This window comes from Rhinichthys klamathensis, unplaced genomic scaffold (assembly GCF_029890125.1).
Source record: "Rhinichthys klamathensis goyatoka isolate OS25496 unplaced genomic scaffold, OSU_Roscu_1.1 h1tg000246l_1, whole genome shotgun sequence".
In the NCBI taxonomy this organism is placed as follows: Eukaryota; Metazoa; Chordata; class Actinopteri; order Cypriniformes; family Leuciscidae; genus Rhinichthys; species Rhinichthys klamathensis.
In genome coordinates this window covers 1134620-1162163 of record NW_026606768.1, presented here as the reverse complement: position 1 = coordinate 1162163, position 27544 = coordinate 1134620, and the positions used below count along the sequence as shown (strand labels likewise).

Genomic DNA, 27544 nt, shown 5'->3' with positions numbered 1-27544 from the left:
TGACAGGAACCATAACAGGAAGCTTGGAGACTAGGGTGGCTGAGACAAGTATATCTGGGATTGAGATAATCTTGAGACAACAGGAGCCTTTGGAGTGTCTGTGGCAGGAATCACTGGGGCAACCAAAACTGGGCATACTGGCATTGGGGCGGTTGAGACATAGAGACCTGAAGCAGCCATGACAAGGAACCTTGGCTGGCAGTGGCCGGAACCTCTGAGTGACTGGAGTGCTGGCCATCGCAGATTTTGAGTAGGCCGCAGCACTAGCAGCAGGGCCTGAATTTCGTTTTGGAAAATGGGGGGGAAATCCCCCCTTAGATGCTTCTCATGGGGGGATTTTTTTTTGTTTGAGGGGGAGAAAGGGGGGGCATTTTTTCCAAACAAAATAATTACATTTATCTTGCCTAAATGTTTGCGCTCATTGCATTTTTACAATGGGGTAATAGGCTATTGTTGTTAAGAATTTACACATCACAAGGAAGCTTGATTTAAATTGTTTAATTAAATTGAAAAAAGTAGCACAAATAAATACAATAGAATAAAGATACAAATAAAGACAATTAAAGAGAAAAGTTTTTGAATAGGTCTAACACTAGTATTCACAGAAACTGAATAAAGTAATCAAATGGAAAATAACACTGGGTAGTATTTTAGTCCTGAATAAATTAAATACATAGGCTATTAATCCTGATTCCTTTAACTTAAAGCTATCTTTTGTTGTTTTGACAACAAAATTAATGACAGACACATATGGCTGCCGTCACTTTAAGAGCTAGTGCACGGATCCTGTGTTCATTATACTGGCATGCGTTTTATGCTTTGGCCTATTAAAGACAAAACCGACTATGTTTAGGGTATAGCCTACTCACAAAGACCGAAATTGACAATTTTGCGTGTAAAAGCAATATAATCCGCGAAAAATTACTGGCCAGCTGTTTTTGAGGCGGATTTTCTATGAATGTGCGCATAGAAAATAATCTCTCAGAGAGCGCGCGAGCACTGATTAGTTTAAAATCGCTTGAATGTTTAAACTGGTAAGACTTAAAAAGACTTCAGTCACGATGCACTTCTGGCCCGATTGTGCAAGTGAATATTCCGTCATGTCCCGACCTTACAGTCTATGGTCCCGACTCCAAAACGCGAGTGTGTATTATCGCCGCAGCGCTTGATGCCTGCCTTGCACAACACATTATGAGAAGAGATAGAAGACGCGCGCGGCACCGCTGAACACTCACGCTGTTTGTGAAATTGCGTCTGGAAGATAGTTGTTAAAATAATGATTTTATTTTATTATCTGTGTGGATTACGATTGCGGGAATTTCCCGCATTATAAATGGGAGACCTGCGGGAATTATTAGAATTATGCGCAATACCCGCAATCCCGCGCCGAAATTCGAGCCCTGCTAGCAGGGATCTCTGAGGTTGGACAGACACAGCAGGGAGCTCTGGGACCGAGGTGACATTGCAGAGAGCTTGAAGATTGGGGCACCCATGAAGGCACCTTTTGTTGCAGCCATAACAGGAACCACTGGCACTTCCTGAGACAGATGGGTTCTGGCTTTCGAATGACCACGGAGGTCATGACAGATGACTGGGAGCTTGGAGACGGGAGATTTTGAACTAAGACAGCTTAGATGGCTGATGACTGAGACAATTACAGGAACCTCTGAGGTTACAGTAATGACTGGAATATAAGGGACCAGTAGGCCATGACAGAAACCTCTGGTGCTTGCTCTGGCTGGGGCCTTTTCAGGAACATCTGTGGAGGCAACAACACTGTTGGGGTGCTTGTGGAAAAACTTGCTGGGTAACTATGACTGGGAGCTCTGGCATTGAGGAGGCAGAGACAGACAGGACTGGATCAGCCATAGTGGAAACCTCTAGCTGTAGCATCAAGGTGGTTGAGAAGGGAGCTCTGACATTGTGGAGGTGGAGACAGACAACTCAGGAACCTCAGGAATGGAGTGGCCATGATGGGAAAACAAAAAGGGGCAACCAAAAGAAGTATGTACAAATCTCTCCAGGAGCAGGACTGCAAAACGCAAATACTGCTCCCTCAAGCCAAAGGCGCAGGATGCTACACATGGCTTGCTCGCACCGCAAGACGCAAAGGTGAGAGGAGGGATGGAAGCGTCTCCCACTCCAGTCCGCCAGACATCAAGCTGCATGAGTGGAGTGCTCTTATGCATCGACCTGAAACAAAACAGAAAAAGAGCAGATTTGAATTGGCAATTTCTTCCCATGAGAAAATTAATAATTTTAATTTTTTAGCCGTTTTTTTTTAGCCGATCTTAGGTTCACTACCTTAAACCAGTTGTGGGACAGGATTAGCCCCAGACCAAGTCACCGGCTTGGCTTGTCCTGCAGGAGAGCACTGAGCAGTTGACAGCATTCTGTACAAGAAGACGGATTATAACCTTAAACTTTACATCTGCTCTATTTGATCATGTTACGATGTTTTGTATGATTGCGAATTGTTTCATTCTTAGATCTCACCTTTTGACAGGTTGTGTTTGGACCAGCGCTTCTGTTTCAGCAGCAACAGATCACAACCACTAGGGAAATGTCCACACAGCATCACGAACATCAGAACCCCTAGTGACCATGCTGTCGCCTGCCTCCCGTTGTACATCCCCCTGACACGGAACTCTGGAGGGGAGTACACCGCTGTTCCTGGAGGAAAAGAGGTTTTGTCTGATGTGTAAGTTTGCATTAACGCAACATGATTTTTTTTCTGTATCCATTAGCTCAGGATAAATTAATTATATAATACATACCAGAGTATGACCTGTACGGCAAACTCCTCATCATGTCCCCACATCCGAAGTCAATCAGCTTGACTTCGGATGTCTCCCGGTTAATCAGTAGGTTATGTAGTTTTATGTCACGGTGGAGTACTCCGCGAAGGCAGCACACGTTCGCAGCGTGAGCCGCCTGCCTCATGATATGCCGTGCCTTCTCTTCTTTGAGTCTTCCACCGTGACGCCTCATGAACTGTACAAGATTCTCACAAGGAGAGGGACATTCCAGGACCATAACAAAGTGGTCAGGGCGGTCCTGCCAGTCCAGCAGGCTGATGACCTCTGGCACGCTGGGACCTTTATTTGCTAGGATGGTAAGAGCAATCTCTTTTGGAAGGGGTTTTGGATGATCAGGCTAGAATACAAACATTTTTATCATCATTCGATAGAGGTTGTTTCCCAAATAGGGATTTGTTATTAATTTTGTCTGTGATTGAAGTTAATATGAGATGTTTTATTTTGTTTATGTAGTGTAATGTACTTACAATTAATAAACATTTCATGTTCCGGGTCTTCGTGACATATTTCAAAGCCACCTAATGAAAAAACAAATTAAAAGACATTGGACTCTGAGGACTCAGAGTAAAAGATGACGATAACACAGGGCAAACATTTGCTGGCTTGATAATGTGTTGTTTATTTTTACTTACTTTAAGGTCATCCTTCAAACGTCTCCCTTTATACACCACACCAAAACCAAAACCACCTTTCCCCAGCTGATCACCAACACTGTAGTGGCTGAAGATGTAGTCTATTAAAAGATAAAATAACATGAAATTTCACAGAAGTGAGAGGAGTGTCTTGACATGCCAAGTTTAATGCATAAAATTGTTCATTTTAATGTGTTTTAATTAATTAATAGAGACTATATTGAATATTTAAAGTTTTAACATTAGTACATATAGACATATAGTGGACGTGGTATACTATAATGGAATGTATTTAACATGTTATGGAATAAAGATTTTGGTATACTACTTAGGCCTATGTGTATTTGATATTGTTTGACAGTAGTATGAGTTTTTACGTGCTTAAAGTAGAGATCTAGTCAATAACATTCTCATTGGTCATGCCATTTACCATCACTACTTCTTCCTGCCCATGCTATCTTCCTCTTCTTTCCCTCATCCTGCTGCTGCTTCACCTCTCCCTGACCTGAACTGCTCTTTGGAGGTTTTTTGTAGGCAGCTCTGAAGAAAGAGGACAGCCGCCCTCCACCACTTCTTTCTCTTTCTCTTCTCCTGCACTCTCCCTGACTCCTTCCTATCCTCCTTCTCACCTCCTCTCTCCATAACCCTCCTCTCTTGGCTGTTTTCCTCACCAACACCAACAGGGGTCTCATCTCGAGGATGAGGATGTTGAACCGCCGTGTTGGTGCTGGGTTTTGGGGCTGTACTTTGATGTTGATCGTACAACTCGCCAATCATCGGACTCACTTTACACACTCGCTGTCCCATCCTTGTTGGAGACGGACTTTTTGACTTGAGCGCGGCGACTTCTCCAACGGGGGGGGGGGGGGGGGATTGGGGGGGGGATGGGGGGGGGGGGGGGGTAGCGGCGGCGACTTCGAAGGGCCCCCCCCCCTGCCTCGGGCCCTGGGTACTCTGTACCCCTTTTCCCCCCGCTACCACGCCCCTGCCTACATGTGGCCAAACTTCTGTAGCCGAGTGTATTAAGGACGTTTTTAGTTTCTCCAGTAGAGGGCGTCTATTAAATGTTTTAATTTGTTACAGGAGAACGCATAAAACATTTCTATGGAATGTAGGTGTCACCCCCCGGTGGCTATTTTTGGAATTATGCTTAAACAAGATTTCATAGCTTCTGTAAGACTGGAAAAACTAGTTGAGGAACGACCACTCCTCGAGTGGACAAAGGACCTTGCTGCAAATTAACATTCCCAAAGAAGTAAACCAAAAGGCAATAAAGTTCTTAAGAGTTTAGAAATATCTTGCACAGAGAGGGGTGTGAAGGGTTCAGGCAAATGGTCCTCTGCTCTCAAAAGGTGTAACCTCTGAATGCAAATTTCCATTGAATGTTTCCATGTGAAAGAAGTTTCTGTCTATAAAGAAATGCAGTAAAGGGTTCGTGGCCCTTTTCTGTAGGCTACTTCAGATCAGATGAGCCCGTGAGGCTGGTCTCTCAGCTTCACGTATTTCCTAATGTCGGGTTTCGTCAGAACATTCCAGAACATTTGATGTTTTGTATTGATTATCTTTGAACTGATGATACATTTACCTGACATAATAAATTGTTACATTTGATGATTCTAACTGACTTTGATATTATTTCATAAGAGTTATAAGGAATTAGTCAAACTTTCGCTCATATTTAATGATGCACAGATATCATTAAAAACCTTTTCATTTAGAGTCAGATGAAATAATGAGAGAATACATATGAAAAATGTATTGCATTTAATCAGACATAACATAGCCTACTTTGCCACGACCACGAGAAAAGAGAAACGAGAAAAGACCTTCACCCGCTGACCGGATGCCTCCATTGGACCGATCGAGCCGGGCTTTACACTTCAATAGAACTTCAATTTAAGTGATATCAACTTTGGAACACAACTTAGACATATGGCGTTGATTTTAGGGTAAAAATTATTTAGTAAAATATAAATTTGCTAGCTATATAAAAAAAGGTTAATATAGTAGGCCTAGCCTGCAGCTAGTTCTGCACTGTAAATGTGTTCAAATCTAACCACTTCATATCTGTGAGCAGTCTGCATTGACTGATTGGTTTTATTTAAAAAATTGAAGAAGAAAAAACATTGCCCCCATTAACTTTACAGTAGTAAGTATGATGGTTTTATTACAAATATGGTGATTATCTCTGGACACCACAACAGGTGTTGTGCCTAATTTTGACCCACTGCCAAATTATTACCCCCCTCGCCTCGTTGAAGTCAGTACCTGATTGCCTAATCCCAACCCCCCCCCCCCCCCCCCCCCCCCCCCCCGTTTCCCCGTTATTGAAAAACGGTTGCTATAGAGGGTATGCGCATGACGTCACCGTCGGCCGGAGTGAATGCGGTCACGCCCACAAGTGGCAAAAAGACTGAGCGGGAGCATTTGTTTTCAGCGTGAATGCCGTGAAAAACACACAAAACACATATAAAACGGGAAAGAGCTTTGCGATTGACTGTACAACTAGATTTGACCAGAAATCTGAGGTACTGTATATTTTTACAGACTGCAAAAAGCTACAGAACAGACTATATTCTGCATAATTGGATGTTTTTAAATAAACACTGACAAAAAACTATACAAGTTTTAGGGCTGGACGATATGATGATATACAGTATAACATTAATGTAAGTTATCACTCGGATTTAGACCTATCTATATTGTATTTATATAAAACGTTTACAGGCAAATTGTCTTCATTTATTTCCCCGGCGTCGAAATCAGGCACCTATAAATGTCAGGAAACGCGATTCCTGGCTGCATGTCAATATCCGTGGATCACTGGATCTTTGATAAGTTGTAAGGAACACTATATCGAGTCCAACTTTTAGTTTAAACTGATGATAGTTTGTTTTACTCGCGTTAACGCAGTTTCCCCTATTAACTCCAGTCACGCAGCAGCTCTTCTGCCACTCAGTCCCGCTGAGGGGGGCGTGTTCCGGCGGGGAAGTGACGTTAATGCATTCCCTCTATTACCTTGAACATAACTGAAAATCATAAACAAGACATTTTGTCTCAAAATATAGTCAATAATTTTTATCGATTCTCATTTGCTACATAAATCTACATTTTAAAAAACATTAAATATTAGATCAAATTAGCGCAGAAAGAATCAAATTCGCGTAGCTGTCAGTGATCGTGTCAAGGATCAACCGAATTTGGAATTTCCACGTGTATCATCAAAAGCGGTTATTAACCCCCTGGGGTCGGCTATCGCGCCGGCGCGATTGTCTTGCTTTTTTTCTTATCAGTGTAAAAGAGACTCAAAATACTCGGTTGGTTTTGATCTTACATATAAGTGTTGTACATCATTAGATCCTGTTAAGTTTCTATTTTTTTATGGATACTCACAATAAAAACAAAGTGTTGTGCTTTTCACCAAATAAAGAAAAACAAACATGATGCGAGTTCTGCGTTCTCTCTGTCAGTGAAGTCCATTCTGAAACGCGTCCTAAGATTAACTGTAACTCCGCGATTACTTGTCACACAGGCACGAGAGGTTTTTCTTTATGAAGCTTAAATTCTCTTCTTTTAAATGAAGTAATTTATATAAAAAACAAATATTCTCAGTTTATGCAATCTGTATGAAAAGAGAGTGCTGTCAGTATTTTTTTCCCAGCTCATTACACTTCATTACGCGTTAATCTGACACGCCCACGGAGGACGCGCGCTATTCAAACGCAAATGTCGGCAAGCCATGACAATGCCCACATCAGCCGTTCCACCGCGGCGGTAAAATGTGTGGTGTATTTGCTGCCTTTTACCGCTAAGAGGCGCTACAATCATAGACTCTGAAAAGTGTTCGTTTATTCCGGTTTATTCTCTCTAATGCGTAATCTGCTGCCGCACCGAAGAATTCAACAAGTGAAACGTAGTTAAAATAATTCATAATCACAATACTGAAATTAGGCTACTGAAATGTAATTGAATAAATAATGGCATTTAGGCTACATGAATGAGGCTTTACCACTTTATCAGTGTACAGACGATAGCTCAGTGGTTAACGCATCAACACGAGCTTCGAGGAGCTTCATTAGACCCGAGATCGAATCTCAATGCAGCATACATGTTGTTAACCGATGTTGACCTACAGCGTTTATATTTTCCCACCTTGATGCTTAAATAGGTAACTGTTTATAACTGTTTACTTATTTAAAGTCAAGAGTTTTGTTTAATTATCATTACAACATAAATTTGCTACATTCCTGTAGAACCGCAGCCGCTGCACAAACGACAAAAACTGATGAAGGAAGATTGTCAGCCGATTGCATCAGAAAATGAAAATGAAGAAGCTCGTCTTTAGTCTGCTAAATTATTGTGTAATGTAAAAGAACACTAAAATTACTTAAGTTTGAAACCAAGTTCGAACATTTCAAGGTTTACATTTTTTCATCGGGTTGCATCGGGTTTAGAGTTTATTTCTTTTGCGATGCAAAATAAGAAACACTAGGCTAATCTTATTCTTGCGACATTTTAAATGTGTATTGCCAAAGAAATTACAGCTAAATTAAACAATTAAAACAGTACAAAACGAAAATTGTCCAAAGAAACATAATTAAATTAAAAACATGCGTTTCTCTTTGCCTCTCTCGCGCTGGATCTCTTTTTAACAAGTTTATTTTAGTCTCCCTCGCTACGCGCGCGGGTCTCTCTCTCGAAATTAATCATTTCAGGGTAAAAACACATCATACAGCTGATAATACTGTATATGTCGCTGCGTGTCAGCCATACAAATCACGAAAAAAATATTTAACCTTTAATTGTTGCTTCAAAGACACAGCATGCCTTGTTGAATTCACCTTACAATCACTTCAATTGAAATTTTGTGTGAAAAAAACTTAAAATAGGCTACAATAAATAAACTACAATATTTATAATTTAATAAGATATGGGGTCTACATTTGGACACAGATTTATCCTTACAATAATTTTGCCTGCTCATCAGGCTGGCTATCCGACACTCTCCATATGAAAGAGGAACATTAACACCTTTGTCCAGCAACTGTCCCTCCAACCCCCCACAGGCTATCGGAGTCTGAGGCTGACTTAACACAAAGAGAAGTCGCAATTCACACTTAAATCCCTATTCTAGACAGTGTTGATAATGAAGGAATTAAATGATTTAAGTTACATGTAGCCTAGTGATATTTCTGTCATAAAAGTTTATTACTAAATATTTCATTATTTCAATAATTGATGAAATAAAACTGGTTTGGGCCAGCTTTTTCCAAGCAAAACTAAATATAACCTGAAAAAACGCTTGTTAATTTGTTGTCATGAACAAAATGTTCAACTCAATATTAAATTCTACAGGGATCTTTGGATCCTTACAAGGCATGCAATTTGTGAATTAAGTTTTTATTTTATTTTGTATTATTCAAATAAATATCGAAACACGGTGCTTCGTGGTAATGCTGCTAAATTAAATAACATTTATAGAATAATTATGAACTTAAATGAAACAATATCACAACATTTCGACAAATACATTATTTGATCTGTTTTTACATTTTAATTCAGGGCGATTTAGCCTACATAGAGCGAGATTTTCACCCTTGTCTTGTCATTTTCTCATTGGGAAGCGCTTACATTGCATGTTTGAGTAGATCCTCTGTACCTCTCGTTAGCCTATATGAATACAAGTTTACAGTTTTGAACGATGTAAGCCTACTCTACTCTTATCTGTATGACCAAAAAATTACGGGGGGGGGGGGTTAAAATAATTCAGCAGAAGCAGGGATGTTTAGACCAGAAGGAAATCCTAGTCCCCCCTGGCAAATCACACTTTACTTAAAACCATGTTTTTAAAAAACTCTAGGTTGTACAGACCTCTCTGCCATGCACGCGCATGGTCTGCCTCGCATGCACGCTCGCTCTAGATAGATTACGGGATATTTTAACTAATTTGCGGTATAACTAGTCGATCACGAGTGGCTGAGCCACTCGTGATCTCAACAGGTAGATCTATAGATAAACTATATCTTTTAGGAATTTGACCGTCACCGACCGGGTTGACACTTCAGCGTGAGAAATCGGGGGTGTGGCGTGAGAGCGTGAGATTTGGGTAAATTGCGTGAGTAGCCTACGCTCACGCTCAATGCGTGAGAGTTGGCAGCCCTGGAAAAAAAATATATATATATATATATATATATATATATATATATATATATAGGCTATATATAATTAATTTTTTTACAGAACTGCTTTTGAAATTACGATTGGTAGCCTATTATTATACAGATGCAAAGTCGTTCTGTTGGATAGCTACTATTTTGTTCCTTATAGTGTAAAATGGAAATGCATGATAATTGTATTTTATAAATATAAGCAAAAAAAAACTGTATGGTGTAACAGAGTTTTAGAGCTAGACAAATCTAAATAAATCTAAAATATACAGCAGACCATGTTTGTGCGGGATTTGAACCCGCGTCATCTTGATGATGAACCGTAAGTTCTACCGCTCGGCTATGAATTTACTCACTGAGAAATACCCGAACGTCTGTTTCTCACATGAGCGATTTTTTCATTTAGCCTGTGAGTGTAGGCCTATACTTGAGCCTTTTACAGTTTTAAAACATTATATCTTATCTGTATGACCAACAATTATGGAGTAGGCTATAAATGTTTGTTGTAGGCTTATTTGGAAATTACCATAACTTGTAGTATTTCATCCTTATAGGCTACAGACATTAGCCCCACTTACGTTTTGCTAAATGTCCCTTTGCGCCACCTGGCGGTCGTTTCGCGAACGACTTTGAAATGCGACTGGTTTATTTTGACCGCGGTGGATGGCTAAAAATGGGATGTGGATGGCTAAAAGGTGTGACTAAAAATGTGCTTTTGGCTTTCATTTATATTTTGATTGTTTGTATATATATATACACACTACCGTTCAAAAGTTTGGGGTCGGTACGATTTTAAATACTTTTAAAAGAATTCTCTTCTGCTAACCATGGCTGCGCTTATTTGATTAAAAATACAACAAAAATCAGTTATAGTATTAAATATTATCTCCAGTGTAAATCAGCTGTTTTCTGTGTGAATATATAGTAAAGTGTAATTTATTCCTGTGATCAAAGCTGAATTTCAGCATCACCAGTGTCAGTGTCTTCAGTGTCAAATGATCCTTCACAAATCAGTACAATATGAGGATTTGATGCTCAAGAAACATTTATTATTATTATCAATGTTGAAACAGTTGTTGGTCTGTCAGTTGTACTTTTTTTTTTTTTTTTTTTTTAGGATTCTTTGATGAATAGGGTTAGGGTTAGAATCTTTTGTAACATTATAAATGTCTTTACTGTCACTTTCGATCAAATGAATTATTCCTTGATAAATAAAAGTATTGATTTCTTTCCTCCAAAAAATAAAAATAAAATTCTCACTGACCCCAAACTTTTGAACGGTAGTGTGTATATATATATATGTGTGTGTGTGTGTGTGTGTGTGTGTGTGTATAAATATTTATTTATTTATATATATATATTGTCCTTGCATTCTTTCTTGTGTGACACCCCTGAATGAAAGGCTCATTAGTATGCAGTCTGCTCAGGTGAGAACTGCCTAATTATTCATGAGGGGGTTGGGCCGTTCCGCCCATCCGCATATTGCCTTTGCAAACAAAAAAATGTTTTTCACAATTTAAAACAATCTATTATTTTATGTGAATGATTAGGCAGAATGATTTTCAGATCAATTCAAAGCAAAAACTCTAGGCAACAACATCCACTAGTCAAAAGTCTTGTGGACAAATATTTAGTATGTTATTTGTGGCCTTATATTAGAAACTTTAGTTTTTAGTTTTTTCAATAACCACGCATAAACAATATTCTCTCAAAAATACAAACATGTATTAACATGTTGTTCACATATTATGGTAGCCCTGTGTGTGCTATATAGAGTGTAATTTCACCTGTGCCATTAATATGTTTATAAGCAACTGAAAAAAGCACAAATGTCAGAGCATGCCAAAACATCTCAAGGACCCCGAAAACACCTCAGACCCCAGAGGGTTAAAAAGTGTTGAGCTGATTTTTTTGTGCCATCTAGTGGTTTATAAGAGAATAAAGTCAAATGCGCCTTTTACCAGTAGCACCTCAATGCAGTACATGAGATCCACGGGGAGGAGTCGGATCAAGATCCAAGGGGTGGAGATGGGTAGGATTAGGGTTGGGTTTAGGGATTAGGGGTGGGTTTAGGGATCAGGGGGCGGAGTTGGGTAGGTTTAGGTCAGTGTTTCTCAACCTCTCCTGCAGGGACCCCCTGACAGGCCATGTTTCTGTTTTAACCCTGAAATGGCACACCTGATTCAAGTCATTAAAGGCTTAATGAGTAGTTGACTAATTGATTAATTGAACTATTCCTACTCTAATTACTCATTAAGCCTTTAATTACTTGAATCAGGTGTGCCATTTCAGAGTTAAAACAAAAACATGGCCTGTCAGGGGGTCCCTGCAGGAGAGGTTGAGAACCACTGGTTTAGGTGTATGTAAGGTGGGAGGAGTCGGATCTGGATCCGACTCCTCCCCGTGGATTTCATGTTCCGCAGTGAGGACCATCTCCCTTTTACCCCCGGTGCCCCTTTTGCCCCGTTATACCCACTGAACATTCTAATCGCATCGCTGTGATCGTATACAGACAAAGGGTTAAATAGATCTCATTTCGGGGGTGGAGAGGGGGGACAAATTGAAATTGAGTTGGCACAAATCAGATCTGCCCCCTTATGGCGGCGGCCCTGAACATCACTTATAACAGGTTGATGCACGTTGAGGCCAGATTTAACATCGTCCCGCAGGAATCCTCAACTCCTCTTTCATCAGTAACTCAAGAAAGGATTGTTCACACTGCTGAGTGATGGACTACACGTCTCACCTACAATACAAGAATCTAGCAGATGGGTGTGTGAGGATGACATGTTGCTCTGAATGCCACAGTGTGACATAATAATGCCTTGCGGCTTTGGCACAGGTGCTGACAACCGAGACAGACAACAAGGACGCTCTGACATCAGATGAGTGTCAGAAATATCTGCACCTTATTCTATTTTTACTTTTTCACAATATCAGGGATTCTTTCTTTGGACTTATATATATATATATATATATATATATAGTATTGTATATTGCATACAACTGCATTTAACTTTTAAAAATCACCATTGGCACCAACATGCAATTCCTTATTTTTTGGTACCATGCAGCCACCATAGTTTTGTTGCTATCAGCAATAACCATGTATTGACGCACATGTATACGACAGGAAATCTGAGCTCAGATGGGACGTTTGGCACTGTTGACCTCCTGGTGAAGATATGAGTCTTGCATTTCAGTTAAATGGTCGTGGGATTAGTCATTTTCCCACCTCGTCAAACTACACCAATCTGAGGAGACTACCGTGGCCATGATGGCAGGGTGTAAAAATAGTAACAAACCCTATTTATAAGACACAGAAACACTCAGAAGGGAAGTATAGCAGCCTTTATCAGAAGATTTGACTGATAACGTTCTTATCTTGGCTTGTTTGTTTTGACCGCTCACTGAATGAGATGCATTGCCTGAGCCGGACGCCCAGGTCATATCTGCTGAACTCCTACAGTGATTTCCAGGAGACTGATGAGATTGCCAGAGAATCGTATGAGGCCACCTGGTTAGACCTACTGATGGAGACCAGACCAGAATATAAGTATGCGTTTCTGTCTCTGACTTTGTTTTGTTTTTGCCGATTTTAGATGTGTTTTAAGGAATGCTTCACCCAAAAACTCAAAATCTGTTTATATTGCCCTTGTTGTTCTAACCCTGCATGCTGTTATCAGCAGTTAATAGTAGTCAGGGCTGTCATTCAGAACAAAAAAAATCATCATAAAAGTCCTTATCACTCATGCTATATATTCAAAGATTTCTGTGAGGAACAAACCAAAATTTAGTTGTTATTCATTTAATATTTTCTCTCATAGCTTGCATTTTTCCCTCACAGAATGTTATTGCATAGCTTCGAAAGACTTGGAATATAGCACATAAGTTCTATGGACTTTCTTTCTTTCTCATTACTCGTCTTCAGTGTCACATGATCCTTCAGAAATCATTCTAATATGCTGATTTGATGCTCAAGTCAAGAAACATTTCTGAATATTATCAATGTTGAAAACAGTTGTGCTGCTTAATATTTTTACATTACCCGTGATACATTTTTTCAAGATTCATTGACGTATAGAAAGTTTAAAAGAACCGTTTAAAAAAATACATTTGTAACATTATACATGTCTTTACTGTCACTTTTGATCAATTGTATGCATCCTGCTGAATAATTAAATTTATTTCTATCCATAAAAATCATAGTAACCCCAATCCTTTTAACAGAAGTGAATGTTAAAAGGAACTTTGTACGATTGTAAAGTGTGATGTTGAGTTAAAATTTAAGTTGGTCATTGCTCAGAATTTACTTACCACTTATTAACTTTCACAAGTCCTCCTTCACAGGATGACACTTGTTGAGAAGGACTCGAAAAGAAAAGAGAGCTACGAAAGTAAGCAGGTGGTTCACTTCACGGTGCGACGATACCCAAACCAGAGGATTCGCATGGGGAGAGAAGGGGAGCCAATGCTGGAATATCGTTTACCTTACAGAAACATTCTCCCAATACCACTATTTGTGCCCAGAGATGCCAGACAGCCTGACGTGACCCACGAGCCGTCGCCCGCCATTGACACTGAGAGTAGTTTAAATGGAGTTTGCCTTGAGAAGAGAGAGGTCTCGTCCATTACCGAACATAAACCACTGGTAATCCAACCCAGGAGTCCAGACTTCAGAGCGTCCAGCCTCATCTCTCCACCACGAGACGCTCTTCGCTTCCAGCGACGAGAGTGATGAGCTGATGACAGCTGTCTGACATCATGGACACGGATACGATGAAAAGTGTGGTGGGTGTCCTCAATCACACTTTAACTCCAAAGCCTTCTAACCCCATATGCTCACAAATATTATTTACTTGAGAAACCTTAAGGAAGGAAGATACAGAGGCCACAAAAAGTCATTTTCACAGACAAGGCTTAAGATAGTCCAAGACTAAAATGCACGTTTGAGCTGTTTGAACTGAAAGCAACTAATTAAATGTCAGTGCCATTGTTTTGTCTCAAGATACACACCAGTAATGTTTTTTTTCTAGGGCACGTTTATAAAAGCTACTTAAATGCCCTACCTGAACTAAGTCCTAATCCTGGCTTAGTCTAAGCCCTGTCTGTGAAACCACGCCAAAATGTATGAATATTATGCCATTGAATCATATCCGTTTTATCATTTGAAACTTTTTGTGAAATGATTTGTGAAGGGTTGGTCAAAATCCCTTGCCTCTTCAAATACATATATAATCATATATCATTTTGAATGGTTATATACTTCCTTTATAAAAATCAATAATCAAATATATTCATTATCACATAATAATTTTTATATTCTTGTGCTTGTGAAATTATATTTTCTTAAATGCATGGATGCAAGTAACCAGTTTCTTTTAGGTGCATTCCAATCTTACTTTGAGATTGCACGTAGTACACGCAGGACACGAAGGCCACGTAACCCACAAGGCCGTTTGTCTCTTTCTCTGGGATCAGTAGAAAGGTTAGAGGGTCCTAAAGGCAGCGTGGGCACATATGATCCTTCGCTGGACAGATGGTCAAGCTATATTGAGCGTTACTATCGAACTTTAATTGTTGTATTAAAATGTATTCTTTCCAGTATATTTCCTTCCTTAGGAGTAAATGCCAGTTATCTGTTTTTCTCCCAAACAAGTGAAGGTTTTAGCATTATGTTTTGGTATACTTAACTGATAATAAGGAGCTCAGACTCTCTTCAGCCTTGATGGGAGCTGTTATTTGCTAGTGTCTGTTATTTGTGTGTGTGTGCGTATGACATTCTATGTAGGTTCTGGACGGTCGGACCAGACACCCCGGCGCCCTTCTCTAACCTGCGAGGCCACCACAGACCTAAATCCAATGAGTGGACGACAACTATCTTTACTAATGGCGATAGGCACCCCTATCTCCTCACATGTGTTAAATTGTTTAGGCTTTCATGTTTCTTAGCCAATGAGAATCATTCAACCTGTAAGCAATGACGTAGCTTAGACCTTGGAAATGGTATAACTGCTGTGATCTTTGTAACTGTAAGTGGGGCGGCCAACAAACTCCTGTGTGAGTCTTGAAGCTGACTTCTGCTGATGAAAATGCAAACTATCTTCAGTAAAACTTTTCTTTAATTTTTTATAATTCTGACTCCGGGTCTTCATTCTTCATATCTGGTTCTGGGTCTTTGACTGTATACCCCTTACATTTGCTTCAAGTGTTTATTTATTTACAATAAATGTGTGATATGTAATGCAGTAACATTTATATGTGGCTTAAGCATCTAAATTTGTTTAATTGATTTTGCTAAATAGTTTCGCAAAAAAGGATAAACTGGGAAAACATTAATGATCTTGATCCTGAATAAAATCTCAACACTGCACAAGTCTGAATGAAATGTAATTTAATTTGTATATGTCTGATGATAAATGAATGAGCTGTTGCTCTTTCTCAGCAGGTTTACAATGAACTGCAGGACAGACATCTCTGATGGACGATCAACATCTGTTCAAAACAGTTAGTAGTTCTTGGAAATAAATGCAATGAATAAATGCTTTCTTGACTGTACATTTCGTTCATGTGTGTTTATGAAATCATGGCTCACAATAAAAAAAGAAACCTGAGTCGATAAACTGTAATATATTTCTTTTCAGAAAACATACATTGTCAGTATTTTTATTTTTGTGGTACATATTAGTTATGAACCATCTTTAGATTGAGAATGAATTAATCCTCTGAAGTTCATAAGTAATGCAAAAAATAAGAAACTATTTGATTCTTCTGCATTCTACTTGATCAAAAAAGGAGAAAGAAAACAAAAACGATTCATGTTATGATATGATTGTCAAGGACTCAACGGGTTTCCTGAAAAAGTTTGGCATAAATAGCTGATAAATAAATCATGACGATAACGTTGGGAAAACATTTATGGAAACAAAATCGTACTTGTTTCTTTTCATAAAGATCAACTGTCCTGCATCAAGGTCTGCCGGAGGATGGCGATGCTCCTTTGAGCGTCTCCTCTGCCCTCTTGTGTTTCTGCAGGGTGACCTGCAGCTGCCAGTACCTGAGATACAGCCACATCAAATTCCCATTCCTGCGCTTATCCATGTTCAGTAAATCTGCACAGTGTCTGTCGTTCTTAAAAATGTCCCTGAGATCGTCCTCTAGGTTCAGCTCGGCACCCGCCGGGTTTTTAGCCACCTTCAGCAGCAGGTTCTTCTCCATCTCCAGACGATGTTCCCGTGGCGTGAGGATGCTGCAGAAAGCGTCCTGCCTCTCCACTAGCTGAACCTCCAGTTCCTGTAGCAGAGCCTGAGCCCTGCTCTGCCAGTTCTCCTCTCGCTGCAGGGCTGTCCGCAGCGCCACCCCGGCCACGCCAGACTCTAGCAGGTTCTTCTTCTCCACATCCAGATCCCGCCGTTCCTGCTGAAGCTGCTTCCGTTCCTCCATGAGCTGCTGAGACTGAGAGATCAGGGCTTTCTTGAAGCCCTGCACACGCTGGCGTTCCTTCTCAAGCTCCACCTCCAGGTGTGCTGCCGTCCGCCGGTTTTCCCTCAGTGTCTCCCTGTACTTCAGCTCCAGGTCTCTGCTGATGGCTGCCATGTCGCAATCGTACTTGTTCTTCACATCTCGGATCTGGCTCTGTGATTCTCGAGTCCATATCCAACCTAGATGAAAATACACCCACAAAGATTTTAATATATTTTTTAAAAAACTCTTTCGTAAGAGTGACCAATACCTTTAAAGAAAACACCATATGATAAAATGCTCTAAATCTATAATCTACATAAAATTACATATATCAGTATACATCAGTTTTATTGTAAACTGAAACTATTAAAAAGGGTTAAATTGTAAACCAGAATTTTTAGCTATTTATCATACAGTGGATCAATATGTCCTTTTGTTTATCAATCAAAAAGATTACATATATTTTGAAAGGTAAACTGTCTTTTTTGAGAATATTTGGAAACCCTATATATCCTTTATTTCAAACTTTGATTTAGTAATATAATGAATGATGTAGAAAGAGATTAAATAGCTTGATTCTCAACTTATTTTCACCCACATGGCCACATTTATTACAACTAAACCATTAGTCGCAAGGCAAGTTTATTTATATAGCACATTTCATACACAATGGTAATTCAAAGTGCTTTACATTGAAGACATTAAAATAATCTAAAGAAATAAGTATAATTAAAACAGGAAATTATTTCTAAAACAGAAAATGATTCTTTAATTATTTTACTTAAATTAAAATTATTTAATAATTTACTATTTTTCCTAACTTACCCCTTTTTATAATATGATTTGCTTCTCTTGTATGCATGACTATTTCCAACTCTTCTTAATGTGTAGCTATCTGAACTGACCTTTTCTTTCCCCCCTTTTTGGGTGTGTTTTGGTAACTTGTCGTTTTATGTTCATTATTATTATGTAAAAAAAAAAAAAAAAAATCTAAATCTATTATTAAAATAAATTGTTAATTCAAATAAAGCTCAAATAAAATATAAATACTAGTTGAAAACTCAAAAATAAGAAATGTTGCCTTGGCAGCTAACTAAAATAAGTTTAAGTACAAAAATGGCTCAAACTAAAACTTATAAGGTTAAACTGAAATTTATATATATATATTAATGTATTATAATATCACACAGTATATAAATATATATTTCTGTTTAGCCTTATACGTTTTAGTTTGAGCTATTTTTGTACTTAAACTTATTTTTTTATAATAAAAAACACATGACAAAACTATCAAAACCGAAAATAAATAAATGCTATAGGATACTATAATATAGTAGTTTGTAAATAAGATGCATTCAAAATGAATGTGAAAGTTAGATGAAAATTGTGATATTCCATTAAGTGAAAGATGAGTCATCAATGTTTGGTATGTTTCCAAAAAGAGAAAGACTGTGAATTTTAAATTGTTAATTAAAAACCTGATACAATATAATTATTACATAGGAGATACACTAAGAGGTAATACTGGGTGAAAAGCTGTAGAATTTACTTAATGGATTGCTTTTACAACCCTCTCATAAACCCAGATTTCATTACAGATACAACCTATAAAGTGGATTATCCAGTATAATGTAGCACACAAACATTCAAGACATTTGTGAGGGTGAATGACTTTAAAAAGTGTGTAAAGACCCCTTACGAAATGCTGCCAGCCCGATCATGGGCACCAGCAGGGCATAATTCCATCTGCCCCCGTCATTTCCGGCTGGCTCTGGTCTAATATTCCATCTAGGAGGATCATTCAGGTCGTTCATGGAGAAACTCTGATCAGAAAGTGAAGTAAGGTGCTTTGTCACAGTTTCGTGTATCTGCCACACATCAAACAAACCACTACACTGCATACATCAAACTATTTGACTAATAAAGAGAACACAACACTGCTAAAGCTGCAACCCTGAAAAAAGATTATAAATGCATTTCTCCGGCAGTTAACAATAGATTGCATTGCACAATAGATATACTCTTGTGAACATGTTTCCTTTGCTTACCTTGAACAATCTAAAGTTTTTTGCATAAAGTGCTTCCAGATCCAGACAGCCTGGACGATTATGCAATATTCCATTAAAAACATCCAACATCCATGTATTATTTCATAAGGGAGTTGAATACGTTTATTATTAAAATATACATATTAAACGCATAGTATACAAGTATAAGTAGTCTTTAAAATAACTGATTATGTATATACGAATTATTAAATGTTCATAGATCCATCTTTATTTACAAAAAATACAGAAATACAACTGAATTGGATTTTGAACACCCCTAAAATTTGGCAACATATTGGTATAGTCCGGAGAGGTAGGTATTTGAGATTCTAGATGTTCGCAACTGCGCAGGGGATGCGCAGAACATTTTCTTCTAACAAAAACCTCCTTTATTACACTGAGATCTCTTAGCTGCACCTTTGTTATGCGTAATATATAGCTTTTTTATTTATTTATTTAAGAAATACTTAATAGAAATACTATTTTTGAAAGTATGAAAGTGCGCTGCGACTACAGAAAATGCTGACCAAATATTTGAAGGTTGAACTTGAGCAGCGAGCTCATTGGCTACTGATACAACAGGAACCAATCAGCTGTGCCCTATAGAGCATGATGTGATTTCAAGTAGACTGGTCAGCCTGTGCCATCTAGAGTTTCATGACAGAACTTTGTATTTATCAGCTTCCAGTCTCTGCTTCACATCATGGCATTTTTCATTTTTTTTAATGTTAATAATTATTGTATTTATTTATCTTGTATCATTTTCTATAGTATTATGGACAATATCCTCTTAAGCTGTGTACTATTTAAATGACATATTGATGACATCTAATTTTTAAACTAAAATGTTTCATGAATTGAGCTAAGGACTGTTATCAAACATAAACTAACAAAGGTATAACCAAAATTCAAAGAGAAGATAGCCAGTACTCTTGCTCCATTAGAAATGACGGTGAAAGATAGTGTGAGAAATCTTGGTGTAATAATTGACTCATCCCTATAAGCTTTGATTAACAGATAAATTCTGTTGTAAAGAATAGTTTTTATCAGCTCAGATTGATTTCTAAGATAAAAGCCTTTCTTAGTTTGAAAGATTTTGGAGGTCGTTGTCCATGCTTTTATTACGTCAAGACCTTTTTTTACAGTCTATGGTCAAGACTGGACTACTGCAACACTTTCTATGCAGGGATCTGTCAACGTCAACTATGCCGTCTGCAGCTGGTGCAGAATGCCACAGCCAGGCTTCTGACTGGCACTAACAAAAGGGACCACGTTACTCCAGTATTATCCTCTCTTCATTGGCTGCCGGTTCAGTACAGAATTGATTATAAGATTTTATTAATTGTTTTAAAAGCACTGCATAACATGTCCCCAAATAACATTGCTGACCTTTTAGGATCTTACATATCAGGCAGGACATTAAGATCAACAAACCAATTTTTGCTGACTGTCCCTTATTATAAAAAGAAGTCAAAGGGTGACTGAGCTTTTTCAGTTGTGACTCCCAAGCTGTGGAGCAGTCTTTCCCTTCATATCCAGCAAGCTCCAACAATAGAAATTTTTAAGTCTCAGTTGAAAACTTATCTTTTAGTTAAGGATATTGTGCACTGTAGTAAAAACTTATTTGTATTTAGTTTTCTTTCTCTTTACACTGATCTCACAATACAGTTGTGTGAGGTGTATATCTAAAGAGTGTGTGTGTTTTTATTCATGTATGTTTCATTGTTTTTGTTATAACTGTGAAGCACTTTGGGGAACAACATTGCTATTAAATGTGCTATATAAATAAAAAAAAGTTGAAGTATAAAAATTGATTATTGAACTAATAAAATATGAACTGAAGCATAATCACAAAATCATTAACAAATCTGAAATTGTGCTCTTTATTTAACAAAAGCATTTATTTCATTTCATTTACATGTTAAACCAATATGGACGTTTCCTGTTGCGTTCTACTATTCTCTTGTCTTTATCTGCATCAGAGGGCGTTTCATTTTCATACAAAACAACAGACTCTACAGCAGGAGTGTTGAGAGGTCCGCCTTCCATGATGGACATTTGCTTCCGTATCACTGCCGTCTCCTTCCTGATCTTTTCATAGCAGAATCCACACAGAGTATGCTTCAGTTTCATGTTGCCACACTCTGAACACGGCTCAATGTTGTACTGGGAGAGAAGGAAACAAATAGGATAAGTTGCTCTTCATCTAAACAGACATCTGTTTACTACAACACAGGTTTACGTTGATAGCTCTTTTAATTTGTACCATGCTCTAGTCTAGTGGGAATCAATGAGTTCTTACCTGGACTTTTATCAGTTTATTTGGGTCTCGTCTTCTGCAGCGATTTACTTCAATGGTTCGTCTCTTTTTAGGGACGGCCATCCAAAAGATACTGTCCAAGAAACTGGGCTGAGCGTTTTCATCATCACTGCTGTGATGGGATTGAGGAAGAATCCCGGGACCATTTACTGCCAGAGCTGGACCTGAAGAGAAGGTTTATGTGATTGATAGATTAATAAAATAATCAAACTGAGTTACTCAAATTATTTTTAACACATGCTCACACTACCATTTAAAATATACCTTACCCAAATCTCTGTCCATTTATTATTTATAAAAGGAAGATATGGGCTTATATTTGACTTAAGGTGATATAAATATAAAAAAATATATATGTAAAAAAGAAAAAGAAAGAAAAAAAGACCTATACCCACATTTCACATGAACAGAAATACATATATTCTTTAATAAAGATGAGGCATAATTTGCTATATAATTTTAATAAATACGATATATATTAAGACAAAAATATGTATATTTTAAACACAGTAATGTTCTGATTAATGTAGTATCCTTCCCTTAAAAACACAACAGATGTGCCATGTGTCTCCTTGAGACCTTGATACAACACCAGAGATAATGACATTAAAAACAAACTCTATATTTGATGTTACAATACACAGGTAAATAAAAGAAAAACAAACTGCTAAATGGTCTTAAGTTAAGCTTCAGTATATAAATGTATGTACAGTTATATGAGTGGAGCAGAGTGTCACACATGACACGTTCATTACAGTAACGTTAAATGCACTCACCGAAGCGGTCAAATCCCGCCGCTTGCGATAAACTAAGTTCCAGACGCTGCAGAGAACGACCGACAAACTGAAGTAAACCGGTTAATGACATTGTGTTCGGTATTTTATTTCAGTTTAACCCAACATGTACAGACCAAACATCCTCACGGTCACAGCTCAAAAAGACCCACTGCGCCTGCGCGTTGTTCTACACCCGTGCATTCTGGGATTTGTAGTACAACGATATAAAAACTCTGCTTCATTCTGAGCGGGTGAGAGCGGAAATTCTTCTAAATAAAAAAAAAACACGAATATATATTTTAATTATTACTCAGTGGCAAACAAAATGTGACGCCCAAAATTATTTTAAACTCATATTTAAGCTGCCTACAATACCCACAATTCACTAACTTACCCTAGTAGCTTTTTCAACCAATCATATCAAGTAAGCGTGTGTCGTCACTTCCCCAACAGTCACACAGCCATGGCAGACAGAGGCTACAGTTTCTCCCTCACCACTTTCAGGTAATTAATATCATGATTTTATCATATTCAATGCATTCATCATATTAAACGAGTGTGTGTTTTTAGCGAATCGCAAATCTCGAGGTTTATGGAGAGCGTTTTGTCAGTTAAGGCGTTAATTCATTATCTAAGCGCTGATGCAGAGTCACTGTGTTTGTAAAGGGTGCTTTTTTCATTCATGAGCATCAACGTTCATTCATAGAGTGAATTAAACACAATAATGCTTCCCGGATCAACAAATACAACACTCTCAGGAGGATTTAAAAGACAGACTAGGGCTCATTTTTGTCTTTGTGATAGAACAAGCTGATTTTACTTTCACTTTCAGTGTATCACTGGAAACTGTCCCTGTTATACATTTATATGACCTTTTTAATGCACATGAGTAAGCTTGCAGTTTACAAAAATCAGTTAATGGTTTTCTTAGTTATTATAATATAGTATAGCTGAAAACAGAGCACTCATTATGTGTGACATTTAGTATGACATTTCTATGGGGACTGTAGCATTTTTATGTAATATGCAAATCTACATAATTAAAATAATTTGACAAATACCATATTTTGTTAAAGTAACAATACAAAAAACAACTTATTTGGGTACATTACAAGTTTAGTTTTTTGAAAAAGTTTATCCTAGTCAATCAGCCTCATCTTTATCATTGCATGTTTTACCTAAAGTCCAGTGTAGTTCTCATTTTGCAGTCCATTTTATAATCTTTTTTTTGTGTTTTCAGCCCTTCGGGGAAGTTGGTCCAGATTGAGTATGCTCTGGCAGCTGTAGCAGCTGGTGCTCCTTCGGTTGGAATAAAAGGTAAAAAAAAAATATATAAATATTTTTATTTAAATTTGCATTGTTTATAAAACTTTATGGTTTCATTATGTGCTTATTATCAATTGTCTTCTTGACAGAAAAACACTTTCACTGAATTTTAACCTTCATTTCATCCTCATTTCTCTTTAACAGCCTCAAACGGCGTTGTTCTGGCTACAGAAAAGAAGCAGAAATCTATACTGTACGATGAGCAAAGTGTTCACAAAGTAGAGCCCATAACCAAACACATCGGTATGGTCTACAGTGGCATGGGTCCAGACTACAGGTATGGATTTGGAGCCTGCATGACCTAACACTATATAATAATGATTCCTAACAGGTAGCACATGAAGCTCAATGAGATTTTTGTTGTAAAAAAAGTTTATAAAGTTGGCATGAAATGGATGTTGCGATAGTCTTTTCATCCCTATTGTGACATACATTCGAGGGAAACAGCTTCACAAACAAGAAAAAAAGTAGGGCGGGACTTGATTATATCCATGTGGAATTGATTGGATTGTTGTGGTTTTTGCTATTGCTGTGTTTTCATGTGTCCCACCCTGGCTCCAGTAAACATGACATCAGAGAAGAGATGTTGCTGCAAGAGGGAGGGAAATTTATTTTGATTAAAGATTATGAGGTCACAAGAATTTATTAAAAATGATGTTGTGCACTGATTAATCACTTATAAAAAATGCTGCAATATTCCATAATAAAACAAGAATTGTTCATTTTGATTTTATGGTGACTTTAATCATATCTGCAGGGTTATGGTGCGAAGGGCACGAAAGCTGGCTCAGCAGTACTTCCTGGTCTATCAGGAGCCGATTCCTACAGGCCAGCTTGTTCAGAGGGTGGCCTCTGTTATGCAGGAGTACACACAATCAGGGTATGCGTGATACATCTCCACTGTTACAATTATTCTGGAAGTCGCTCTTCAAACAGTTGTTTTACAGTGTTGTAAAACAATATTTTGAGAAGATGCTTGACGTGCATGTACCAAAGTGACAATGGCATAACATGCAGCTTTTTTGTTTCGACACAGAGGGGTTCGGCCTTTTGGGGTGTCACTCCTGATTGCTGGCTGGGATGAAGACCGCCCATACCTTTTCCAGTCTGACCCCTCAGTATGCTATTCACTTTGGTGTTATAATTATGTATAGATGGGTTTCAGTCACGTGATTATGATGACGCGCGAAATTTAGATGGAGGGCAGGGAGTGAAGAGCGCAATGGACGAGATAGAGGAAAGTCCGTACTGTACTACTTTACACGCTATTACAAGAGAAAGATATAAACAAAAAATCAAACATATGTTGGACGTGATCCTTACGTTATGAAGAGGAGCGATTTTTCAACTGAATTGAGGTGAACATCGAGGTGGTAGATATCAACAACTACCTCGTCTTACAGACATACTTTGACTTTACAAAGTTCGGAAACATTACACGTTACACAAACATAGCCACTTAAGTTGTATTAACTCACCTTTGACGAAGTGATCACTGCACACACGGGCATTTTCCCATTCGGCTCCTCCTGACCGCAGACGTAGGTTTGCAAGCCGTTTTTCGGTCAATTTCTTGCATTTTCCTCCCTTATGAACAACAACTTTTGGTACACGATAAAAACTCCTCGTGGTTTGATCGATTTAAGTAACCATAAACAATGCAAAACATAGGCATTTTGAGTTTGTTATAGTGCTTTCTAAATACAGCAAATCACTTCCTGCCCTCCATTTGCATTTCGTGCCATGGCAACGCAGTGGTGTGACGTCATATGAAAACAAGCTATTACTGTAATTTAGTTTAAACTGAAATAAATGATCTGTTAAAAATGTAAGCTCTTTATGTACTGTATATTAGCAAAATAAGATGGACTTTGATCTGTTTTAAGGGAGCATACTTTGCATGGAAAGCCACAGCGATGGGGAAGAACTATGTGAATGGGAAAACATTCCTTGAAAAAAGGTACAAAATGTACACGCATGGTCCAAGTCTAAGAGCTTTTTAGTCTTTCTAAACACACAGCCTCTCATTTGCTTCATTTTCCTATTTCAGATACAACGAGGATCTGGAACTGGAAGATGCGATTCACACTGCTATTCTGACTCTTAAGGTAATAATTGACAACCCAGCTATGTCTATTCACGTTGTGTTCCGGCCTTTTAGGCAAGTCATGCCACTCGGCCGCCATCTTGGCAACGCCTCCGGGCAGCTATTTCGGACTAACAAGACCAGGCTCCTATCTAAATGAATGGGCAGAGACCCAGAACTGCACTTTCACTGGTCACCGGGACATAAAGAACTGCATGTATACAAACACTAATAAAATACGATAAAAATCGCTGAAAAAGTGTGATGACTTTGCCCCAAAATAAGGTTTAAAACGCCTTTTTCCCCACAGGTTATACTTTTACTGCGCATGCGCAAGGGTTCTCTCGCTCTCTGTCGTGCGCGCTACTGCTCGCTCGCTCTAGATTCCGGGAGATTTGAACTAATTTGCGGTCATCAGGGAGCCGCTATCAATCTGCGGGAGACTCCCGGAACTTCCGGGAGACTTGGGATGTCTGATATTTACACAACTAACACATCAAATCTGCCGCCTTTTCAAACAGTAACATATTTTCCGCTGTCGCAAACCTCAACTGTGCGCATGCGTCGGTGGAACCAGACGATAGGCTTAAATGTTTTCCGGCTTGACTGTTAAAAGCAGACGATTGGCTTTCCAGCGGGAGGGGCGGGGCATGTGCATACAACCGCCATCTTTGGCGTTACGGGTTTTACCTATATAGTTGTATTAAGGATTGGGGAAGTGGCATGTCTCTATAATCTATATAAATAGTCTCTGGTTCCGGTCATTTTTATTTTGATCTAAAATGCTAGTTAATGTTCTGGCATTAGACTAAAAGTTACTGACTTTGCTCACAGAGGGCATAACTCCCTCCAAAAGATAATTTGTGTGCATTGTTTTGTATGTTATTTCCACCTTTTTTAGTTTTTAACCATCTTTTTACAGAAAAAAATACTTATAATTCCCTTGTTATGCTATTATTGCCAAATAATGGATTCAATCTTTTTTTGGAACTGATGAACTGTATTCCTCATTTATTTGAGCTATGCAGCTCTCTTTTCACTTTAATGGTTTTTTTTTTTTTTTTTAATTACCAGTAACACCATATTAGGTAAAGAATTTTAAAGGACCTGTTTAAATTTTACCAGAAAATGTTTTAGAATTTTTATCATATGCTAATGTTTAAAATCTTGTAATGTTAAAAAATGTAATATTAATTGCTGTATTTTTTCTGTTTGCTTGGTTTTTGTTTTTTATTGTGTATATGTCACTCTTGTACTTTTGTAATTCAGTTTTTGTCATGAAGAAAAAGCCACAGATGCTGACATGGCATTAAATAAAACTATACTGACTGAAACTGCACGTCACAAAGCATGACGTTTTACTTGCCAATGCCCCAAATTGAATGTCCTAAAATGTCAAACATCAAAGTTATCTATGACTACTTTTGTTACAGGAAAGCTTTGAAGGTCAAATGACAGAAGACAACATTGAGGTGGGAATCTGCAATGAAGCAGGATTTAGGCGACTGACCCCAGCGGAGGTGAAAGACTATCTGGCTGCCATTGTTTAAAATCACTTTTACAAGTTGTTGTAGATTGAGCACTGATTATCTTGTCTTCATCAGTCCAACTTCATTAGTACTTACTTGTTAGTTTGAGCAATCTAAAGCATTGAAATAAGTGAAAGTTGTATTGTTTATATTTTGCTTTCTTTGTCACAGAAGGAAAAAAATAAACAAGTCTTTTGAAATCCTGTTGTCTGTTTCCATTTTGTACTACTGTGGAATGTTTTAGATTTGTGCAAAAGGCAAAAAAAAAAAAAAACTAAATCTAAATGTAAGCGAAGATATTATTTGGTTTATATCATAACTTTACTCTGAAATAAAAGTTAGAATATATATGGCGCCAAATGTCTGATTTCTGTCCT

At 38.1% G+C, this 27544-nt stretch overlaps 5 protein-coding genes across 6 annotated transcripts; 2 read left to right on the top strand and 3 right to left on the bottom strand.

Moving 5' to 3' along the window:
• Positions 1–2356: 2356 nt before the first annotated feature.
• LOC130100709 (serine/threonine-protein kinase pim-1-like) lies at positions 2357–3456 on the bottom strand. The gene is made up of 2 exons (XM_056266257.1): positions 3287–3456; positions 2357–3156 (listed from the first exon to the last, which is right to left on the bottom strand). The coding sequence occupies exons 1-2, from the start codon at positions 3302–3304 to the stop codon at positions 2749–2751; spliced, it is 426 nt and encodes a 141-aa protein (XP_056122232.1). The 5' UTR covers positions 3305–3456; the 3' UTR covers positions 2357–2748.
• A 9314-nt stretch (positions 3457–12770) lies between these two features.
• zmp:0000000930 (telethonin) lies at positions 12771–16266 on the top strand. Of its 2 annotated transcripts, none has more exons than XM_056266243.1 (3): positions 12771–13174; positions 13969–14409; positions 16064–16266. In XM_056266243.1, exons 1-2 carry the CDS (start codon positions 13038–13040, stop codon positions 14354–14356), a joined length of 525 nt encoding a protein of 174 aa, XP_056122218.1. In that variant the 5' UTR covers positions 12771–13037; the 3' UTR covers positions 14357–14409; positions 16064–16266. The 2 variants fall into 2 exon arrangements, with proteins under 2 accessions (XP_056122218.1, XP_056122217.1); XM_056266242.1 differs by having other exon boundaries at positions 12772–13174; positions 16067–16266.
• Positions 16267–16382: 116 nt separating this feature from the next.
• On the bottom strand, positions 16383–19235 carry ccdc127a (coiled-coil domain containing 127a). The gene is made up of 3 exons (XM_056266241.1): positions 19131–19235; positions 18782–18905; positions 16383–17279 (listed from the first exon to the last, which is right to left on the bottom strand). The coding sequence occupies exons 1-3, from the start codon at positions 19218–19220 to the stop codon at positions 16588–16590; spliced, it is 906 nt and encodes a 301-aa protein (XP_056122216.1). The 5' UTR covers positions 19221–19235; the 3' UTR covers positions 16383–16587.
• Positions 19236–20999: 1764 nt separating this feature from the next.
• On the bottom strand, positions 21000–22408 carry mrpl32 (mitochondrial ribosomal protein L32). Its single transcript, XM_056266204.1, has 3 exons — positions 22227–22408; positions 21433–21614; positions 21000–21296 (listed from the first exon to the last, which is right to left on the bottom strand). The coding sequence occupies exons 1-3, from the start codon at positions 22315–22317 to the stop codon at positions 21045–21047; spliced, it is 525 nt and encodes a 174-aa protein (XP_056122179.1). The 5' UTR covers positions 22318–22408; the 3' UTR covers positions 21000–21044.
• Positions 22409–22613: 205 nt separating this feature from the next.
• On the top strand, positions 22614–27367 carry psma2a (proteasome 20S subunit alpha 2a). Its single transcript, XM_056266253.1, has 8 exons — positions 22614–22730; positions 23467–23543; positions 23697–23829; positions 24310–24432; positions 24589–24670; positions 25439–25512; positions 25603–25660; positions 27072–27367. The coding sequence occupies exons 1-8, from the start codon at positions 22690–22692 to the stop codon at positions 27186–27188; spliced, it is 705 nt and encodes a 234-aa protein (XP_056122228.1). The 5' UTR covers positions 22614–22689; the 3' UTR covers positions 27189–27367.
• Positions 27368–27544: the final 177 nt, after the last annotated feature.

What these genes read in the sequence shown, in the direction of transcription:
- ccdc127a (XM_056266241.1), bottom strand. Translation starts at nt 19,220, where the DNA reads ATGTTGGATGTTTTTAATGGAATATTGCATAATCGTCCAGGCTGTCTG. An exon ending in AAAACTTTAGATTGTTCAAG is followed by an intron (nt 18,906 to 19,130) that starts GTAAGCAAAGGA and finishes CTTTCTGATCAG; the next exon opens with AGTTTCTCCATGAACGACCT. An exon ending in GATCGGGCTGGCAGCATTTC is followed by an intron (nt 17,280 to 18,781) that starts GTAAGGGGTCTT and finishes ATTTTCATCTAG; the next exon opens with GTTGGATATGGACTCGAGAA.
- mrpl32 (XM_056266204.1), bottom strand. Translation starts at nt 22,317, where the DNA reads ATGTCATTAACCGGTTTACTTCAGTTTGTCGGTCGTTCTCTGCAGCGT. An exon ending in GGCGGGATTTGACCGCTTCG is followed by an intron (nt 21,615 to 22,226) that starts GTGAGTGCATTT and finishes CCTTCTCTTCAG; the next exon opens with GTCCAGCTCTGGCAGTAAAT. An exon ending in ATAAACTGATAAAAGTCCAG is followed by an intron (nt 21,297 to 21,432) that starts GTAAGAACTCAT and finishes CTTCTCTCCCAG; the next exon opens with TACAACATTGAGCCGTGTTC.
- psma2a (XM_056266253.1), top strand. Translation starts at nt 22,690, where the DNA reads ATGGCAGACAGAGGCTACAGTTTCTCCCTCACCACTTTCAG. An exon ending in TTCTCCCTCACCACTTTCAG is followed by an intron (nt 22,731 to 23,466) that starts GTAATTAATATC and finishes TTGTGTTTTCAG; the next exon opens with CCCTTCGGGGAAGTTGGTCC. An exon ending in GGCATGGGTCCAGACTACAG is followed by an intron (nt 23,830 to 24,309) that starts GTATGGATTTGG and finishes TCATATCTGCAG; the next exon opens with GGTTATGGTGCGAAGGGCAC.
- zmp:0000000930 (XM_056266243.1), top strand. Translation starts at nt 13,038, where the DNA reads ATGCATTGCCTGAGCCGGACGCCCAGGTCATATCTGCTGAACTCCTAC. An exon ending in GAGACCAGACCAGAATATAA is followed by an intron (nt 13,175 to 13,968) that starts GTATGCGTTTCT and finishes CCTCCTTCACAG; the next exon opens with GATGACACTTGTTGAGAAGG.